Raw genomic sequence first — 21,591 nt, 5'->3', positions numbered from 1 at the left:
TCTCTTTCACGATTTTCAAGCCTCTTGTAACGGTTTATTTCTTTTCAACTCAACTGGACACTTGCGTTCATGATTCACAAATTATTTTGATTCGTAACTCCAGTTAAGTTTAAAACGCAGCCTCGTGCTGCCTCTCGCTTCTAGTTCGTGCGTTGAAATATTTCCGTGAGCTGCAAATGATAAAGTCTTAATTAGCCAACGTACTGTGCTTTGATAAAAGGAAATATTTTAACTATATTATAACTGTTTTCGAACAAATTCATCTTGAGTGTTCGAATATGAAAAGCAATTTTTGTCAGAATTTGGATGATCATAATCGGTTATTATTCAAAGTTCCTGATGTAAGGATTCTTCGCTAGAGTCTCCTTCTGAACCACTAGCAGGCTTGCTGCTGTTTTCTTCTTCCTGAGCTAGCTCTATCCAGTTCAGAATATCTTTTTCTCTATCCTCGCTAAGGCTAATCCAATTGTTTGCTATCCATTTTGTGCCACGTTTTACATCGCAGCCGCCATGAAAAGAAAACTTATCAAGCTGGCCCATCCAACCGGTCATGTTGTTGACCTTGTGGTTGTACCAAAGGATGGCCTTGCCCTTCTCTGGTTTAACTACCACATTTGCTTTGTGGCAATTCTTTGCTAAGTTGCAAACATTTTCAGCGTCACTCATCCACACCTAAATTACAACAGCATAAAAACATTTATTAATTCAACGTAGAAAGGAAAGAAGTCGAAACTGGGATTTAAAGTCACACCGAACGCAGAACTTTCCATACAGAAAGCCGGCGCGCACTTACTGACTCTGCTAATCCTTGCTCCTTTACCGTGGACTCAAACGTTTCTTAGTGCTGTTCGGAAGTTTTCTGTTAACAAGATGGCGAATCGGCTCATTGCTTAGTGCTAAAGGTAAAACATGGTATTCGATACAAAGCTCTTTTATAACTGCACCCACCTCGTCATCAAAAGTGCTATTGTCGGCGATAGGAAAAGCCGTCTCACCACCATCCTCTACATTATCCAAAAAGTATAGTATTGTAGCATACCTGCCGTGAAAAATAACAACGCAAAAATGAACATTCACTGTCCTTATTTTTCGTCTTACTATATCATTATTAAACCACCTGCACACAGTACTTTAAGTTTCCCATTGACTTTTGACTGAGCGATAGCTGTCAGGTATTCTAAGTACGACACAGTCGTTTCCACTGGACTGCAACCAAACCCAGAGCTATTACTTTAGCCAATCAAAACACAGGCTGGTGCTCAATGTCCCAATCAGATCCCGAAACAAATACTTGCACCGGTGCTAAGCGCGGGAAAAATTGGTGGGGGCAACTTGCAAACGGTTTAAGTGTCACACTTGATTGGTTAAGAAAGTGGGAAGCGATTTTTTAGCCAATCACAAAAACGTAGTTCTCAGTGCAAAGCAAAGGAAGCCAAAGCAATTACGAAACTACTTTCGGTTAGTCTGGGCAGCTTGCGGTGTTTTAGGTGAGCGCGCCCGCAGAGGAGCAGCAACAAAACCGCCAGCTGAGCAGGCCGGCAGGACTGCTGTGAGAGTTACTAAATTTTTAATACCTGCAAACTCTACAGTTTCTTAATTCGCTTCCAAGGTAGTGACAACATGGGCTTTTTCTAATGAAGTCTGAATCTAAGTGGCAGTTGTAATGACCCATCGGACCATACGATACTACCTATGACACAACATATTTTCGTTAATGAGTTAAGTATCCTGTTGTCTATTCCACCAATTTCGTTCTCTACTTTTAAAAAATGTCATGCAAATTTTACAGAATCTTACTCCACTGACAAAAAATGTAATAATGTCACGCACATTTTTAAAAGGTTTCTTAAACGACTTATCCTTCAAATGAACTGTCCTGTCCAATTCTGATATTTTAGGTCGTATTAAATGTTGGAATTTTTACCACCACTGTCAATTTTGGAAAATTGTGATGTAGGAGATCTTTATTTTCATCATCAACATCATATTGTATTCACTTCACCCTTAACAGTTTAACCGTTTCTTCCTCAATACGGATGTTCTTTGCTTACAATTTTATTCAGAATCATGTTTATGTGTCTTTAATTTTAAATTTACGCACTTTTCTTAGTAAGTTCATCGTGAACTTATCCTGAGGACGTAAACTATTTCCGGTTGTTACTTCTCTAACGTTTCGAAGGAGAGAAGCGACATCCGGAAATACGTCTGCGTTCCTAGGCTATCAAAAACGCAGCTTACTTGTAGGTACTCGCTTGCTTTTATTATGTCCAGTGGAAGCATAGTGAGTCGGTGCACCCTGCAAAGATAATCTTGTTAGGACAACGAAAGTATCAGTCTGATATCATGACTATTCATTGTATTTGGTGTAAATGTGAATGGAGTCTCAAGAATAGCAGGACGTTGCCTTAGGTCTGTATTCCTGAAGACAAGGCAGGAGGTTGCACAGCCGATTAGTTTAGAGGGCTGGGTTTTAACTCCGTCGTCCCATATTCAGATACTCGATGTGGCCATTAGCGGGATTTATTTCTCGTTTGCCCCGTGTTCCCATCTCCTCGGTCTTACTTGTAAAGAACCGACTGGTTTGCCTTCGGCCAGCTGGGATTCATGATATGTTCATTCAGATATTTGTTTCTGTTTCTTCTTCAATTTATGGGCCGTTGTCACTTATTCCGAGATTCTTGTTCGGCCGATTTAAAAGATCACTCTATGTTAGCCTGCGAGTAAACCCTTCCGTTTGGCTGTCAAGGGCCAAAAGGAAGAAGGTTATACTCAGTGCGGACTAGGGAATTGTCACTTCAATTTCTTTTCGGCTCTCCTCACTCATTTTACACACACTCCCTCTCTCTCAGCAACATTGTTGGATGTTACATGTTGCGTCCGTTTGCACACCCTGTTGCATGTTGTTGGATGTTGTTGCGTGTTGTTGTGCAAAGTTTGAAACCGGTCAAACTTTTCAGCTAACAACTCCCAACATTTTTTTTGTTCCGTGATCCCCGAAGCGTAGCGCAACAATGTTGGATCCGTTTGCACAGCTCTTACAACATTGTTGTGGCCACGCACGATCATTACGCATAGTTTACAAAGACTTATGGGTTGTATCCTTCCCACGATGCACTGCAGGTGCCAACATTGTTGGGAGTTGTTGCATCCGTTTGCACACCACTGCCAACACGCATGCAACAACTCCCAACATTGTTGGCGCAACAATGTTGGGAGTTGTTGCGTCCGTTTGCACGCAGCCTTAGGCCCAGTTCAAACGTCGATCTTTTCATGTACCGAACTTTAATACCTATTTAGGTCGACCCAAGTGATCTAAGTTCGACAGTTGATTTAGATGTCGATCTTAATTGGTCTGACTCAATTCATTTTCACGGTGTTCAATGGTCTAAAATGCTTACACGTGAAAGTAAATTTTAGTAAGTTATTCCTTACGGTTTGGTACATGAGAAATTCGACGTTTCAAACGAAGTCGCTCCGCGGTCGAAATTCCCCTGTGAGCTACTCGATCTTAATTCACGGATCGACTTAAATTAGAAATGTCGATCTTTTCATGTACTTAATTGAAGGGATTGGGTTCGGTACATGAAAGATCGACATTTGAACTGCGCATGTCTTACCTTTCCTGTATGGAAGCGACGACACTGTCTAAGCTGCCATTAACCTTCTCTATCCATGTCTGCCGACTGTGGCGACTTTTTGTGTGTGGTTGTTCCCCCTTTATCTTCTGTATAAACTTGGCCATCTCTGGGGTATTCCTTTGTTTGAATTCTTCAAAGCTTATATTCTCTACAAACATAGAGGTCTAGATATAAAGCAAGCTGTTCGCTCATTTGTACGCCATTGATAGGGAAGACTAGGCCCGGTTCAGAAGCCGAACTGATCATGATTCCAACCTAATACATTGAATTAAGTAGATAAAAAGCTCGGCGTCTGAATCAGTTAGGGAAGCCGTTCTTCCCCCCTGGCCTGGCCGGTAATTTCGACTTTCAATCGACTTTGGAACAGCTTTGATTCAGACGCCGAACTTTTCATGTACCGAACCTAATGCACAAATTATTATAACGTATTTTGTGAGCAGTTTGACCGAAATGACCATTTTTCTCCTTGTTTAAGTTCGGCTGGAATTAAGATCGGCGTCTGAATCAATTCAGCCGGTCTAAATAATTTGGATCGGCCTTAATTCGAATTAGCGGGTTCAACTCATAAGAAGTTTGGCGTCTGAACTGGGCCTTAGCCTCATGGGCAAAAAGATTCAATTTCATACATACCGTCTTGGTCTTTGTCCAGTTCTAAAGCTGAGTACCTGCCGTAGGACAGATAATGTAAATGTTGTAGTTAATTTTTTATCTCAGGTAATTTTTCATTTGTCTTTTGTTTTTGGGTATGGTAATGTATGCTAATGCAGTTGAAACAAAGGAAAAATAAAAATTACCAGAGATAAAAAATTAACTACAACATAAACATTGTTAATGGTCTAGACTTATGACCCAAATTTTCCCAAGGTATTCATACCCGTAGCAGCGGATTATTATGTTTATAGAGTTCCCAAGTGTGACGTCATAAAAATAAATTTCTGAAATTATTGGATTTGAACTATGAAATTTATTTGGGTCCAACCCCCAAAAAATTAAAAGGGTTTGTACGGAGTTATCAGAGCATAACTGGGCTAAAATATCCCAGTGACAATTTGCCTCGAAACTCTCATTTTTGGCAAGTATTCCTCTTGGACGTTATTTTAGAATATCCTGACAAATCCCTTAATTTCAGAAATTGATTTATTGCTCTTTTGTCTCAACTGCTGTGTTTGACGCGCAAGTTTGTAACATGCACAATTTGTTTGACATATACAATGTGTCACCTCTTTGATTCGCACGTGTCTAACATGCTCATCTCACGTGTTTGATAGGCATACGTCTGACATGCACTTCTCACGTGTTTTATCCCCATGGCTTTGACATGCGCATGTCACGTGTTTCACGCGAATGTGTTCTATGAGGTTATTTCTTCGAGCACTTACATTTTCAACAGAGTGGGTTTGTCTGGAGAGAAGTCCAGTAGAATTTCCATGTTGTGAATCATCTGTAGGAATGAATTATTCATTGATGAGATCCTTGGGAAAACATGTTACATATACATGATTTTAAGGGAAGGGTATCGTGCGTATGGGAACGTTTAACTGATTAGTAGTCAATATAATCTCTGCAAGTGTAGATGTTGAAATGCAAGATTTACGATCCGCAAGGTAGACGCTACAAATTTCCTAAGAGATGGTTGTTTGGTGTGTTTTATTTATAATTGCCGCTTTTGTGGGTATTCAGGCCTATATAGTTATTATTCATTGTTTGCAGATATTTTACCTCGTCCATATCTATCTGCCCATCACGGTTTTGGTCCCATACTTTAAAATATTCCTTCGTGTTTTTACCAAGTGACATCGTGTCATGTTTTTCGCCTTCCTTTACAGTCTGTGATGTTTCCAATCCTTCATTCTTAGCTAATTGAATGATATGGTCACACTCCTCATCAGATAGAAAATTGGGAATTTCTGTGGGGAAACATGAAAAATCCAAAAGCATTATGTCTGAAAGCCTTTGGTGTATTTGTCCCTCTGTCGAGGAATTCTAGTTACATAAGTCAACACGTAAGAACGTTTTAAAATAAAGTGCTACGCCTACGTCCATTACCACTCCCGCTACCACTACTATCACCATCACCGTTACCGTCAACACCAGCCACAAATGCCACTACTATTACCACTACCAATACTACCACTACCATTACTACCACCACCACCGCTACCACTACTGTCACCACGACTACCACTGATACCACCACCACCACCACCACCACTATTACCCCCACCACTACTATTACGTGAGAGTAGGTAAGAGATAACAGTTGGATAGTTACCTACCGAATATGGGTGGCTGTGTGGCTGCTGTAACCATCTCATGTTCAACGCCTTCAGTTAAATTAATCTTTTGGATATGCCCGACCTTTAAAGGAAACGTGTTATCTTCAGAACGCTAATAAATTTAATAACTTCGAAAGTGCAGAGATCACTTTTCTTTCGAGGCAATGAACAGACTGAATTTAAGCTGCAATGGGTTCCCAAACAGGTTTTTTATAGCCAAGATTCGGGATTTTAATTGTCCGGTGTGAAAAATAAGCTACTTTTTCTTGAATGTTGAAAAATCCTTTTACTTTATCGGCTAATCCCTTTCCGGAACATACATATAAAAACGCCTTACAGTGATTAGATGATGAGCGAAAAAGTTTCACCTGCGTGGTGCGCTTACAATAAACACGTGACAAGGACGAGGAAATAAGGGGGCAAAACGTGGCACCTTCGTGGTACGCTCAAAACAGACACGTGACAAGGATGATGGAAATAAGGAATAAGCGGGGGAACGTGCCCCAGGCACCTGCGTAGTGCGATCAAAATGGACACGTGACAACGACGATGAAAATAAGCCTTTCCTTTGGTTAAAATCGACGGGATTATTGGATTGAATAATCTTATTTAATTGATCCTTTCTACTTGGTTTTGAAATCCCGCTCTGAAACACATCTCAAAAAGCATTTAGTTACCAATTTTAAAACGTCTTCGGTTTTAGGCTTATGTTGATTTACCACTCAACCTTGTACACATGAAGATAGTTGAAGTAACGCCTTTATATTTCGCAGAAACCACAAGATATCAACTGTAAGGTATTCAGGTGGTGATGAGCTTTCAGTCCAGACAACAGATTAAATGAAGAACCTTCAACGTTCACAAGTAGATATCGAAAATTAAAGCCGTGAAAAATTATAGGCATAGACGCGTAATGAGTTAGAATATTGTTAACTACGAGCCAAAGGCCGTACTTCACCTGATCCGAACTTAATTTTCAGTTTGTATCGACCAAAATTATTTTCAAATGCGTTTGTTGGGTCAAGCGGCCGAACATAATAAACCATTAAGCTCTTGTGAAGGACGGTAATTTACCCAGGATCGTACTGTACCTTTACTGGTTCCACTCGTGGTAGCTTGAAGTTCTCGAAACGTTGAAAAAAACAATCTGGATTCTGCGCCGAGCATACAGACGGAACAATCTCTGCTTGGTCCTTTCCTGTTGCTTCTAGTGTAAAGAAAACTACAAAAAGAACGGTAAAACCAGGAAATTTTCGAGTCCGCAGACAGTGTTCCATCGCCCAAAAAATAATCTGATGAGTTCAACAAAAGCACGAGTTGATAATTATGCAAAAAATTGTTCCCAAAGTAATTGACACTTAGCCCGATATCTGGAACGCTGAACAAATATATAGCTTGTTATTGTTTTAGTAAAAACGTCTGCGAAAGATGTTGTATTGTCTTAATACCATCCGATTTATATGCCAAACCCCAAGAAACCTATAAATAACTGGTTTATTTTATTTCAAGCTTTTTTTATTTAGTCTGGGTTTATTCCTTCCAGGAATAAGTATATCTTGTAACGTCTTCCGGTTCTGAAATCTGTGTAAAGATATTTTATCGATTTGAAAATAGAACCAATATTAGTCTATGTGAATCTTTTCTGCCTTATTTTTTTAATGGGAGTTTCTGATAGTAAACTGATGCCCCTTTTCTCCTCCGCTATTAATTTTTTTGTTTTGTGAAGGAGAGTTTAAAAGCTTTACATGTGAATTCGTATGATGCTTGTTTTATTTTCCTTGCTATTATTCCTGTCTTCAAATGCGGATTAAACATAGGAAATGTCACTGCTCACAAAAGAATTTGCTTAGGTGATTACCCATCTGTTATCAATGCTTCAAATGTCTTTGGAGAATATAAGTTTATTACTCTTCTACGTAGATTAATTTTTAGCCGCTAAGACTATGCCTGGCCAAAAATTTATTATTTTTCATTGCCGATTGGACTTTGTATCTTAAAATATAGCAAAATATGGAAACCTGACGGTTGTTTTTTTGTTTTCTTGCCATCTGGACTCGTGCATTTCAAGTAACGTATTCATGCGCTTTCGCTTGTATTGCTTGTCTTATTTGAACTGACGCTGATCTTAGGTTACTAAATGTGGGAAAGTTCCTCTTGCAGTTCTTTGTATTTACTTAAAATTGTTTTATATTTAACCTTGAACAATACAAGGTAAAACGGTCGGCTTCAAATTGTTATGAAAGACCGCATTTAAATCTTGCTACTCAAATGTTAGACAAGGAAGATTTCAAACGTTTTGTTGAAAGAATCGCCAAACTGCTGCTTCAAAAAGATAGCAAGAATAAACAAAAATATAATTTGAAGGATAACAACTGCTAGAATAAACATCCCTTAGCCTTAGGCTCTGTCTACGTTATACCGGATATCTTTTTCATGCCGACATGAAAAATACCGCGCCCTGCAATATGAAGAGAAACGACCTGGAACTAGAACAAGTCGTTCACACACATCATGCGGAGTATTGGAGAGGTTGGCTGAGATGGTTTACTGCACTAAATCCCAATCCTAACTCCTGAAGTACTTCCGTTTCAGTGGGTTCCAGCCCTCGCCGAACTCATTCACTTCCTCAACGGAAGAGACGCATAGAATCCTATCCGCCGGATGTGACGATCCACTTTCAAACTCTGCGCGGCGCAGCCTCTGCCCGTTGCAGAAACAATGCTGGAATCACGGCTCTTATGTGTGAACAAAAGATATGGTTTTGTGCTGGCGCTAGATTTCTAAAAGTCCTTTTTTTTCTTGGTAGGTTATTCCTTTTTAAAGGACTTTTCATACCTGTTTGGCGCGAAATTCACCGGTCGAAGCATGTAACGTCATGGCAGTTGACCAACAGGACAGTGAGTGATATTTCACCCCGCTCTCGACACAGCAAATGTCAATCATTTTTTCCCCGCGTGAATTTATAACATGATTCAAATCCATTCAGGCGAAACGAGTAGACCTCGAGACTTCTTCGCTGTTCGGTCGCTGCGCTCACTTTTAAAAACTTATGAGAGGTCGACTTGTAGCAAGTCTATGCCGGCGCGAGAGCTCTCCGGTTTAGTTTAGACACAACGTTAGGCCCGGTTTAGACGCCGCTCCACTCATGTGCCGAACCTAACTGATGAATTAAGTACGGCAAAAGAGCGGCGTCTGAATCAATTTGGTGCGGCAGTTTTAGTTTGGTGCGGCAAAAGCGTAAAGTTCGACAGAGTCTGTCGAACTTTTGTCGAACTTAACTTAGGCTCGACACACGGTACGCCGTCTGAATCAGATGTCGCGCCAGTGTCGCCCCAAAGACGAACTTATTCAATAGGTTCGGCACATGAAAAGTACGGCGTTTGAACCAGGCCTTAGATACGCCATCTTAGATCTTTAGAACGGCAAAAAAAGAGGGTGGCAAAAGGATGCGTCCTGGATTTCAGAATCAGATTATAATGAAGTGAATATATTACTCTTTAATTTTATCCATTCTCTCCGTGCTTGCATGGTATCTTTGATTACAGCGGAAATCAGCTTTGATCATAATCGTTTAATTATCATCGACATTTCAATTCATTGCAAATTCGGTGCTTGCTAATTTCTATTTACAAAAGTTGACGTTAAGTAAGTCAACAGTTCATTGTGATGATTGCAAATGCGGAGAACACTTCATTTAAGTTTTAGTTTCGCTAAGAGCTCAGATTCTATAAAAGTTTAATCTTTATAGACGTAAATTTTGAAAACATCATAATAGGATTTTACAAATTCTTTTAAATGCATCTATTTGACTCGAATTTGACGCTAAATCGTTAAATACAACGTTGGTGTGATAAGCAATTAATGAGTGCATTAGACTTCTCTGTCCATTTCAAGCTTGACGTTCCAGTTTATGGAGTTATTACTTTTAGAAAGAGGCAACACAAGTTAACGAAAATTCTAATGCTTTCAATTGTTCTTTAGTCTAACATGGCAGAAAAGACCTTGAAAAAGTCAAGTTCCCGTCATTTGCAAGTTGTCGCAGCTCTGTGTAATTCCGGAGTCATCTCCTGTTGGCTCATCATCCACTTCTTCCAGCGTCTAGCTTTATCAGCGTTCTGGGGCGGCTAAATTTCGTAATTTCTCTTTGCTTTACGGGCTATTCCGAAGTGACTGGATCTAAAATATTATTTCCAAGTTTTGTTTTGTACCCCCGAGGTCGACCGGGCGGTATTCTCAACTCTGTCGGTGCTTTTTTCTTGTAGCAGGAAATTGATTTTCTTAAGGTAATTGGATCGTCCTAAGAGGTCCAAGTTTAACAGCGAGAAATGTATAGTTGTCATAAAGGTAATGCCTTGTGTGGAGAAATTCTTCATAGTTTACAGAACCATCCATTTAATCTCTTTTATACGGAGTTTCAATCTGGTATTCCGGTCATGCGAATCAGTGCTCTGTAACCTTCTGTATGTCTTAGTTTTTCAGTATTAGGCGTTCGAAGAACACCCCAATGTAAGTAATAGCCCGTTAAAACCAATTGCAAATTTGTTTAATTTTTCGTGGGTGAATTGCGAAAACTGAGGATAGACGCAATTCTTATTTCCCGAATTTTTTAATCTAAATCATAAAACTCACTTTAGCTTAAAATTCGACCTCGACTCGAAATTTCAATAACTGAAAACCGCACTCTCAAGCACTTCCGGACTAAACCTTTTTTTTCTAAACTGGCTTTGCCTAACTTTACATACAACTTGAGGCGGGATTTTTATAAACCTAACACCTTTTTTAAGTAGCCAAAATTGAGTCGATGTCTAATTTATTCTGAACACTTATTTCCTTTTAATCTTGTATTCAGTTCTTGAGAACAAATTATATTTTAAGCTCTTATTGTGGTGGCAGAAAAAACACAAAGATGTCGCTGAAGACTAAGATAAAGATCAAATTAAATAGACATTTCTGCCGACATTCTGCGCCACAAAAATGTCAACTCATCAAACATTAATAAAGTTTTCTGAAAACGTAAACTGTATCCGATAAACCTCGTTTTGTTCTTGATATTTCCGCACCAAAATTGCAATTCTATTGCCATCAACTCATTTTTTGATTATCCTGAAACTTCGCAACGACATCGGGTTTTTACTCTGTCGAAACCTCCAATATGGCCGCCGTTCAAGGCGCAACGAACATCAAACTGTTCATTGTCATTCTTTCATTATTTGAAATATCGAAGGAGGAATTCTATCCACACTCTGCCGATCATCTGGAGTTTAAAAGGAGCAAACTGCTGCAAGATTTAAAGGTAGGCCTTTGAAAAAAAGGCTATGAAATGAGGGATTAAATTTAATACAAGGAAGTAGGAAAATAATGATGATTGTTATTGTTACATGTAAACTTAGTATAGATGGCAGTTTTTGTGGAAGAATATAATGTTTTGTGTTTATTTGAAAGGGTAAAACGATACTGACAGGAAAAAGGATCAATTAAATATAAAACTAAGGTTTTATAAAAAAAAAAAGACTATTGCAACGCCTCTTGTTGACTGTTCTCGAATTATTAATTTATTGAAGTTTAAAGTGAGAATGTCCAATAATTAGTAGATTTCTTTTATTTTCAGACAAAGCATGGCAATGTCGGCGATTTTCGGTGTAGCAAACATGACAGCCATCTTGTAGGCAATGCATCGCTGCTGGCTTGCAGTATTGGGTGCTCTAATTTCAGGCAAGTAAGACCGTAATTTTGATGCTTGTTTTTTGGTGTATTGTTCTTCAAAAGCTAAAGGTCTCAGTTAACAGCAATGGTTATTGCGATGATTTTTATGGTCAGGGTGAATTAAAAGTTTTCTTTAGTTAAGTTTGGAATTAATTGGCGTCTCCTGATGGCCGCTATAATGAGTGAGGAATTCTGAAACTTTTTTTTTCTGATAACTTCTCTCAATGGTATTGTGTAAAGTATATTAGGATGCCGGGATATGAACATTGATTCCATAGGACAAAGTGGTCCGAACCTGATTCGTAAAACCCACCGGCCCCATTAAGATCCAGACTTCCGCCACATGAAAATTAACCCATTGATTTCCAAGATCTAGAGTGACTAATATCAACTTTCTCCTAAAAACATTAATAGATTACCTTGAAAAAAGGTGACCACTTAAGGAAAATACTTTGATCGTTAGTCAAATTCTCTTTACTTATTATTTCAAGAAATGTCTAAAGATCGGTCTGGAGAATTTGTATGTGGATATTAGGTTTGAAAAGGTTAATTTGTGTAGTTTTTTCTTCGCTCTTCCGTTGTGACATGACTGTGACATTGATCAATGATTAGTTCACAGCAAACCTAAAACGTTTCTTGGAGGAAGATGAATGGGTTAATTTATTTAGTTATTCCCACGGAGTTAACGCGCATGTACACTCTCATTAGACTTCTGATAGCCACAACAAATTAAGCAAAAGTGTGACTCCAGGCAATTAGGTAACTGGAGTAACAGAGTCGTAATATAATATATGAAAGCTTTGAACACCTGTCTCCAACCGATTTACCAAATAAACTAAATTTCCATTTTGGATATACGATAACTCATTCTTGTCTCGCTATTCACACTTAAAAACCGGTTTCATTTCAAGTTGCATCGTGAACTTTAAAGGATATCGCCAAAATTTGACCAAGATCTTCCAGCCCTCTTATTAATGCGGTAAAGGTCGATCCAAGATAAACTGTTATTAACCAGAAGATAACAATGAAGACCTGCCTTAAACATTTTTTGTTAGAATTAGGCTGGGTTCGTGTAAGTTCCTGTGTTGTTTTACTCGTGTCATTAGTTTTGGCGTCTTGGTTTATCGCAAACAGAGAAATAGAAACCAGTTCACAGCAAAAAGGCGAAGCTGAAGGGACAGAGAAGAAAGATTATCCACATGTGTTGACGAGGATAGATCCTGTGGAGGTAAGACTCATACATTTTTGTTCAAGCAAAAACAATAGTAATTATTATGATATTCAGTGTGTCTTTATATCGAAGTTTATTGATCACTGCCATACTTTTCCTTAAGGCATTTATATTGAAAGAAATAAGCTATCTAAGCCATTTACGACATATGAATAATAAAAAATCCTTTTTGTTTTAATTGTTAACACCAGATGCTGAAAAGGTTAATTTTATGGAAATTGTGTCCTTTCTCACTTTCTCAGTTGTCACTTAACCTGTGAAACACTTTTATCCGCTTTTCGCTTGTTACTTAAATCGCTAGAAGCGCAAGCGTATTGCGTACGAATAATCTTTTATCTACATGAACGATACTTAAGAGTCAATTAAATGGTTTTTTTTTTCGGGTTACTCTTTATTCATGATAAACTTTTTTCGTTTGACCCGCCTTAAATTCACGTCCTCGATTTTTAATACTACCAGGGAAATTACTGTAAAGTATACTGAGTTAGTTTGTTAGGTAGCCTTTTGGGTCGCAGCAAGTTCAGTCATCTAGAGATCTACCGGCCCAGTTGTTGAAAAGGTGGATAGTGCTATCCACAGGATAAATCTCTATACAGTGGATAGTGCAATTGGTTTCCCTAATACTTATCCACTGGGCAGTGGTGTATCCGGTGGATTGCGCTATCCAACTTTTGAAAAACTGATGGGGGGCTAGAGAAAGGAACACAAGATCATCTGAACTGCCTCCAAATCTTTCTGACTATATTTCCTCAAAAACGTTATTGGTGATAGGTATTTTCATTTGCCTACAACGACAGCCGCGTTTTGTCACTGCCCACCCCTTTTTGATTTTTGCATTATTGAATTCAATCTTGCATTGAAGGTTTATACAGCAAGGAGTTTAATGGTTGGACGAATCAACAGAACGTTAACGATTTCTTTAAACTTAACACACACAGCTCATTAAACATGATAAAATACACACTTGCTCGAGTTTTTGCGCAAATTTTGGACATAATTTTTGTTTCATTACACTAATTTAGCAATTCTCGTTTATCCAGAACAAATTAATGACAGTTTTGAAAGGCGTTTGGCTATTAATAAGACTGAAACGTGAAAAGTGAAAAAATAAAAATTATGAAAATAACAAAGTTCGCCGTGAATGTCGCCTTTTTTACCGATAAAAGCTTAATAAATGCTTGTAACTTACGAGTGACAAAAAAGGCAAGAGAAAATGGTTCAGGAGAAATGCATACGATTTTTCTTTTTAATCTTACTTTCTTATCAAAAAATAGCGAGAAAAGCCAGAAAGTTATGATTTTTGAATTTCTGATATGATCTAGGATTTTACAACCTATCTCCAGCTGTTTAAATATATCTCGGTTACTTGTGATGTTTGGTTGTTTTTCCTTGTTTTTATTAAAATATGCGTTCATTAAACCTTTTCCCATTTCAAATCCGTCAAAAATTGAAGAAAATAGTTTGATTTTAGCGTTGAAATATTTCAATCTCAAGAAATACATCAATATAAGCGAAAGCAAGTGCTAGAGGGTCCTAGAGGTTTCAATTTTTACTCAAATTTTATTTGAATCAAGGGTTCTATAGCACGCTAGAGAATTTCATCCCAAAAAGCGGAGTGTTAAGGACATGGAAATAGCATTTAGGCGAAAGCCATTAACATGCTCTCTTTCCTGTCGTTTTGTTCAGCCTTAAGTGCCACTATTGCGTATGAAGGAAATTCAAGCTGTGCCTCGCGTTCTAATCACATGCATATCCTTACCGTGATCTCACAGACTCACTCATTTTTTTAAAAATAGAGCTTCGACTAAACAGCAGGTATTTAGTTCTTACTAGTTCAAAGCCATAAATCTTGAGAATTTGTCTCAACTTAGCATTATGAACGGAAAGCATCTGACGACGTATTTATAATTGCTATATAGCCGGAAATGTTTTCATTTTTTTTCAGCGTGCGCTCTCATTGGTTGCTTCGAGGTCACATGACATCTAACGATGAAACTGTTTCCCGCCAAAATCTCTGAACGGCCAACATTTTAAACTCTATAACGTCAGAGGGTAACAGTGCACTGTTACCCGCGAATGTTGACCGATGACTGCAGTTACAGCGAGGTTTAATGAATTTCTAGCTCCGCTTGAGATTCTCGGGAAACAAAATTGACTGTTTCCCTCGGGATCAGTCATTAAGTGCTTATGGGTTTGTTTGCCCCTATTTCCAATACCTTTTAAGATTTAAAAGGCCATGGAAAAGGACGCACTTCGAGAACATTACCTTAAGAGCTAAACAGCCTCCAAAGATTCGAGTATTCACAAAAAACATATTTTTCGGAGGAGGCGATACTATATACAGCCAGCATGTCACGATCGTGAAAAAAAAAAACGATTTAACCCTGAGTTCCCGACGGGATTCGAACCTAAGACTTCCTGAACACTTGGCATGCGCTTTATTCATTTTTATTTATTTATCCCCATATTTTATTATTTTTTTCTATCCTTACAAGGTTGGATATGTGCGCGAGCTCTATTTAGTGCCAGGAAAAGTTCACAAGATGAAGACCTTAAGTTTAAGGCCAGCTCTCTTTGGTAATCAAACTGTGTTGAACATGAATCTTTTAAGTACATTAGAGTTCCCGCCATATTTGAAGGTCAAGGTGTTTTTACCTTTTTAGCACAAAAAATCCATCGTGTACAATTATCAAGTTTTCTCCTTAGTACAATATTTCACAATACTACAAGAGGGTACTGTCATGCCTTTTCAGGAAGCCAGTAGAGCATTTCATCTTAACCCTGTATTAGCCAGTAATACTGAAATGATTATTATTTCGATTTAGCTATCATAAGTTGATTTCGCCGATTGATATCGCTATGAAAGTATATCGTATTTACATTCAGAAGATTATTCTATTTTGAGTCAGCTGATCACATTTAACCTTTCACATTTTTTTTCTTTCTGTTAGAAATTGAGGATTTTCTTACGGAACAGGAATGCAATGACATTATTTTCATGGCACAGACACAAGGACTTGAGAGATCAAAGACCCTAGGAGAACAATCTCTGGACGAAAACGGAGACGGCAATGATAATAGTTCTAATCCAGAATTGAGTTCGGCTGAAATTTTTCAGGGATTGGATTCCGACAATGATGGATCTCTTGATGTGGGAGAGGTGAATAAGAACCATTTCTAGGGAGAAGGTGGGGTGGGGTGGGGGGTGGGGTCTATAGAGACAATAGAAAATTTTTGAAGGCAAATTCCTCGTGTTATTGTTTTAGACCATAGAAGTGGTCCTACACTGTTATAACAAAGTTTACAACAGTGTTCCTTATGAGCACTCCCTAACTATTCATAATTACGTGTTAACCATACCAATATAGACGGTTCCTTAAAGCGACATACATTTTTTCTTGTCATCTTAACTCTTAGATAACTTTCTCTTGATGTGTTTTGCTTTCTGTTAAAGGTCGCAAGAGGTGTTTTGGATCTGGGACGAGTCATAGTCAATGTGGATGATGTTAAAAAGATGTAAGCCATGATTTGTTGATAGTGTTACGATAGTCACGCACCAAGCACTTGCTTTCACCAGTCTTTGTAGTCAGGTTTTGAAACTTTTACCCAAATAAGGAGCAAAATGTTAATGTCGAAGTATAGATCACGACGAAGGGGTATATGATGGCTACCAGTCATTGTTACTTGATTGTTGGTTTGTTGGTTTTGACGTTTTCCACTTAAAACAGATTACTTACGAAAAGCAAAACACCGAAAATTCAGAAAGTCGTCATGGAGTGCGAAATTGCCGTTTCAGGCTACCGTAGGGGTTTATCGCGAATCAAAGACACTGGAATTATTCAAATATTTGTTTAAGTTAGTTTACGTAGTTTCAAAGAGATGGAAATTAACTAAAACTTTGTTAATTTTCTTGGAATACGTAATAAAATAGTCAACATCTTGACACGTTTGTCCTTGGAAGTTGTCGTTTGAACAAATAGCCATGTTTCACTTGGTGTGCATAGCTAAAACAGGTGTTTCATCATTGTTTCATCATTGTTCTATCATTGTTCCATCATTGTTTTGATTCATTTTCTTAGGATATCCGATCTCGATATGGATCCCAATAAGGACGGTAAGATACACAGTATGAAGATTTTACCCATATCATGTCTCTTGTCAATTTTGTCCTAAGTGTAGAAATCCAAAGAAAGGAAAAAATGGGGAGAAAACTCTGGCGGACACAGCAGGGCTAAACAAAGCCAGTGCTGAGGTTATATACAAACCCTGTTCGCCCTTAAAGGTTTCAAATGAATCACAATTATTTGCCTTTTTGATATCTTGCAGGTATTATAAGCTATGAGGAGTTCGAGGATTTAACCAAAAAGAGTAAAGAAAAAGAATTAAGAGCCTATTTGGAGAAAATACATGAAACAAATTCAAATAAACGCACAAGAGACAGTAGCACTACGTTTCTTGATCCATACGAGCACCTTGATTTTAAACCATTCTTTGAGAGTCTGAGAGACAGGTACGAGATTCCGATTTGTCGCGAACTATATACCTTTTCTGACCAAGACGTCAAAGCGCCCACCACACATCCAAAAGCACTTTTTGATAAACTTTGTAAAAGAAAAAGTAGCCGAAACAGAAAAGAAATCTTCTATTTAGTTTGTCTCACGTTAATATTTTTCAATATTCCATCCACAGACGCAAACGTTAATCCAAACTTCTGCGAGCCGTAATATTCAAAAACAAAGGAAACTTCTTCTTAATATCTTTGCTGCAGCTAGTACCATGCAATTGTATTAATCCATTGAAAAAAGCTATTTTTACTAACACTACCTACAGGGTGAGTCTTGACCACAACCCTTGGCGTCCCACTAACTGTTTAAATGCAAAGATTTTATGAAAAGGGGGTAAGGAATATTTCAACTCAGAACCAAGCCGTAAAAAAAACATGTAGAAAAACATCTGCTTCCCTATTCATAATACCAGAAGACTTTCACAGCTTGTACTTGCCACAGCAATTATTCCTCAATGTGTTCCTATTTGAATTGGAATCCATTCCTCTGCTTTAGAATACACTTGGCGACCAACCTCCCTAAAGATATGATTTGGAGCAGTGAAAATATGCAGGTTTGTCTATGACACTCTACGCTCTTATGGTCAGAGAACTAGCATTTTAGTCTGTCCCCCAACAAAGGCATACAAAACGCTGGTGACTCCCTTCTTTCCTGCGTGCCAAGCCCAAAGAACTCTCAACCCAAAGAATAGTCACACCGCTTCCGCCTTACCTCCCAAGAGTAACTTTTGAAGTTTCAATTTAAACGTAGCAAAAGCTAAGATGCAATCAGTATCATGATAGTGTGCAGCTAACTAGGTTTCATTTGAATCGTCACACCATAGGATTTCTTCTAGAGGCTTAAGAATGAAAACCGTTCCGATACGTCCTCACAACTACCGAAATTTAGTCGCGCCAGTGACTTAATCTTAATGAAGTGCCAAGGTAACGTGACTGACTTAACTGCAAATATATAAAAAAAAAGACATTTTCCGGCTTACTTTACTTTGGTCCAGCCAATGAAAATGATAACCAACCAGCGCGTGATATATTAGACGTTTTGGCTACTTCAATATTCCAGGTTCTGTTTCAATATTTCAGGTCGTCAGGTATCAGGAAAAGCAACATTATCATTGTCATTTTGACTCGGAAGAGGAAGTAGTAATGAACACACCTTGTTGTCATTACACTGAAAATTTATATGAAGTCGATGACTTAGAATGCGTTCCATGCAGGTAAAAAACTTGATCTTTCATCATGCTGCTCAGCTTCAATGTCAATTGCAATTTCTCATTTTACAGACACTTATTATCTTACATGCTAATTTTTTCCCTTATATTTTCTGCATTACCTAAAAAGTAAAAATATATTTTCCTTTATCATTCAAAGACCAAGTTTTTAGGGATTGACAATTAGGGGAGAAAGGGATGGGGCAGTGGGGAAAGGCCTAGCCTGCGGGCCAGATCTCCAGGTCAATCAAATGGAGAGCTCTATAGAGGCCTCACCTCCCACCAATGTGGCTTGTGTTCAAATCCCGGAATTGACGCCCTATGTGGGTTGCCGTGAGTTTGATGTTGGTTCTCTCCTTTGCTCCGAGAGATTTTTCGCCGGGTACTCCAGTTTTCCTCTCCCCTCAAAAACCAACATTTCCAAATTCAAATTCGACTAGGAATCAGGTAGACGAATTTGGATGTCCTACCTCTAAATCGTCAGTTATTGATGTGATTGGTCATTAAAAATTGACCTCTACATTTATTATTATTCCTTCATAATCAGGTACTTGACGCTCTTTTATTATCTTAATGAGCCAAAACTGGGTGGTGAAACTGCTTTTCCTGTTGCGGACAACTTTACCTTTGCGGAAAATAAGGTGAGGCCTATTTTTATCGTTCTACCTTAAGTTTATGAATCCTATTCCCTCACAAAGCATTTAATAATTATGTCACATTGAAGTGACGTTCACACCCCGCAGTCGAGTTAGTCCTTATATATTCTGACGTCAAACTTGCAAATTTCACCATCACCGAGCCTTGTTTGCAGAAATTGTTGTGAATGGAAATTTTTTTCTATTTACCACTACTGGGAACTAACTTTTGAGAATTTCCCAAGTTAACAACACAAAATCGAGAAATGGTGATGAAATTTGCTGTCCTGATAGTTGAGCCTACATTAAGCAGCATCCCTTGGGGTACAGGGAGGTGGCTGCCCGATACTTCGTCATAAATTACTGGTGTAGTTATGATTAAATTTCAACCCTGCTCGCTATAGAGCCTCCTGTAGCTCAGTGGTTAGAGCGTTCGAACTGGAACTTGGAGGGTCGCGAGTTCGATTCTCACCCAGAGCTGTCCCCGGAGGTCTGAATTTTTTCTGAGCTTTCTGGTGTTAGAAATCTCCTTCCAAAATGGCATAATCTTTGGCTGAAACCTGCTTTATATAGCGCTTGTTGGCCGCTTAATAGAGGTGACAACAATAGGTGAACCCCTCGTCGGCATGGACAAAAGGAGGCCGCGTGTGTGCTTGGTGGAGGGGGCCGCCTACTAATATTTCTGGGCTTTGATTATTGGCCGCTTAATAAAGGGTAGCTGATTAATAGGTGGCCGTTTAATGGAGGTTCAACTGTGGTTGGTTGATTTATCTTTTGATGGCTTAGTCAGTCAACTAACCTGTCTGTCTGCCAATCAATCAACCAATGCAAATCATGACATTTAAATCCTATGTCCGTATATCCAAAAAGGAAATCATGATCGTGACGATTGATCGGATAAATGGTCCTTGGTACGATGATCGTTGACATTTGACAACATTTTGCTTTGAATAACCCTAATAATGATTTCTAAGAACCTATATTAAACGCCAAAAAGTGTTTAATTAATCGTCAATGAAAACAAGTCGTCAAGCCTGCTAAGAAAGCTTTTTCTCAGCTCACCTTTCTATGATTTGATACTCCGAGTGGCGGACGTGACTTTGATAACTAAAACACCTGTTTCGTGAATCATGTAATGACAAAATTTTTTCTCACTATTTTTAGTCCAACATAGATAGTGAATTGATCATGTGTGACTTGGCCGACCACTGCTACGATTCCAGTCTTTATTACAAACCAAAACGTGGCACTGCGTTGCTTTGGTACAACCATTTTGTTGACAACGAGACCGGCTGGCTGGGACCTATGGATTTCATGAGCTATCATGGTGGTTGTAACGTCATTGAGGGAACGAAATGGGCCGCAAACAATTGGATTAACGCTGGACCGATTCGCGAGCTAGATCTAAAACTTTGGGAGGAGACGCGATTGATGGAGGAAGATTTTCAGGAAAGGATGAAAAGAGAACCTTGGGAGGAACAAACTGGGCAAAAGTCAAGTGACGAGCAAAGTAATTATAATGAAGAAAAACCTTTGGAAAAACAAAATGGGCTTGAGTAAATTATAGAGTTTCCAATTGAAAAGAAGCCTTCAGAAGAACAAACGATTAACAAACAAAGCAATTAAGAAACAGATCAAATACAAAACTGATCACTATTGGAGATTGGTCCCACTCAGCAGAATCTATGGCTTTAGTTCGTCTCGATTCGTCGGACTTTTCGTGTGTCCCGTGGCCGTCGTATGGCTATTAATAGCTACTACATAGTATTTTCATGTAAGGGAGAGCGGTTTTTTTTTTGTTAAAGTAAATTACAAAACCTAGGATAAATGGAAACTAACTGAGCCGTGGGGTTCCTTCTATAATACCAAACTTTTCGTAACGTTTGGTCGAAACAGAGATGGAATGCTTCGGTCCAGGTCGGACGAGGTTCCAGAAAAGCGCCTCGCCTCCAAAGGTGGTCCTCTCAAGTCGATCGATCCGGTCCGACCGAAACTTGTCATCCCGTTTCCATAAATTATTGCTTCCAGTTCCTCTTTTTAAGAAGAAACCAAAAGTTCCGCTAAATCGTAATTGGAACGCTTCGGTCCAATTAGAAGTTTCGTTCCATCCAAAAACGTTGCTACATTTTTTCTTTGTAAGTTACTTAATTCAATTTATCTAGCATGAGAAAAGAAACCGTTTGAAACCGCACATTAATCTCATTCTATTCCAACTGCGGTAGCAGAGGTAATCTGGAACATTACAGAAAAAAATAAAGCATCCAAATTTTGTGTAATTTCCATAAGAATGTAGATAAGTGCTCTTGGTGAAGAAAAAGATCACAGAGAAAAAAATT

General features: G+C 38.6%; 2 protein-coding genes across 3 annotated transcripts; one reads left to right on the top strand and one right to left on the bottom strand.

The window, feature by feature from the left end:
- Window positions 1–21: 21 nt before the first annotated feature.
- LOC140954013 (transmembrane prolyl 4-hydroxylase-like) lies at window positions 22–7,247 on the bottom strand. Of its 2 annotated transcripts, XM_073403401.1 has the most exons (10): window positions 7,006–7,247; window positions 5,915–5,996; window positions 5,358–5,545; window positions 5,018–5,079; window positions 4,269–4,303; window positions 3,618–3,786; window positions 2,239–2,296; window positions 1,575–1,690; window positions 949–1,039; window positions 23–672 (listed from the first exon to the last, which is right to left on the bottom strand). In XM_073403401.1, exons 1-10 carry the CDS (start codon window positions 7,189–7,191, stop codon window positions 328–330), a joined length of 1,332 nt encoding a protein of 443 aa, XP_073259502.1. In that variant the 5' UTR covers window positions 7,192–7,247; the 3' UTR covers window positions 23–327. The 2 variants fall into 2 exon arrangements, with proteins under 2 accessions (XP_073259503.1, XP_073259502.1); XM_073403402.1 differs by lacking the exon at window positions 5,915–5,996 and having other exon boundaries at window positions 22–672; window positions 7,006–7,232.
- A 4,914-nt stretch (window positions 7,248–12,161) lies between these two features.
- On the top strand, window positions 12,162–21,544 carry LOC140921426 (transmembrane prolyl 4-hydroxylase-like). Its single transcript, XM_073371420.1, has 10 exons — window positions 12,162–12,845; window positions 15,344–15,425; window positions 15,800–16,008; window positions 16,303–16,364; window positions 16,928–16,962; window positions 17,175–17,358; window positions 17,909–17,966; window positions 18,493–18,626; window positions 19,168–19,261; window positions 20,420–21,544. The coding sequence occupies exons 1-10, from the start codon at window positions 12,642–12,644 to the stop codon at window positions 20,813–20,815; spliced, it is 1,458 nt and encodes a 485-aa protein (XP_073227521.1). The 5' UTR covers window positions 12,162–12,641; the 3' UTR covers window positions 20,816–21,544.
- Window positions 21,545–21,591: the final 47 nt, after the last annotated feature.

The sequence above is a fragment of the Porites lutea genome, chromosome 12, assembly GCF_958299795.1.
Source record: "Porites lutea chromosome 12, jaPorLute2.1, whole genome shotgun sequence".
NCBI lineage: Eukaryota > Metazoa > Cnidaria > Anthozoa > Scleractinia > Poritidae > Porites > Porites lutea.
This window is presented reverse-complemented; position numbering and strand designations above follow the sequence as displayed.

What these genes read in the sequence shown, in the direction of transcription:
- LOC140921426 (XM_073371420.1), top strand. Translation starts at nt 12,642, where the DNA reads ATGAAGACCTGCCTTAAACATTTTTTGTTAGAATTAGGCTGGGTTCGT. An exon ending in CGAGGATAGATCCTGTGGAG is followed by an intron (nt 12,846 to 15,343) that starts GTAAGACTCATA and finishes TATCCTTACAAG; the next exon opens with GTTGGATATGTGCGCGAGCT. An exon ending in GTGGATGATGTTAAAAAGAT is followed by an intron (nt 16,365 to 16,927) that starts GTAAGCCATGAT and finishes TCATTTTCTTAG; the next exon opens with GATATCCGATCTCGATATGG.
- LOC140954013 (XM_073403401.1), bottom strand. Translation starts at nt 7,191, where the DNA reads ATGGAACACTGTCTGCGGACTCGAAAATTTCCTGGTTTTACCGTTCTT. An exon ending in AAGCAAGCGAGTACCTACAA is followed by an intron (nt 1,691 to 2,238) that starts GTAAGCTGCGTT and finishes GTTGTGTCATAG; the next exon opens with GTAGTATCGTATGGTCCGAT. An exon ending in AGAAACTGTAGAGTTTGCAG is followed by an intron (nt 1,040 to 1,574) that starts GTATTAAAAATT and finishes TTTTCACGGCAG; the next exon opens with GTATGCTACAATACTATACT.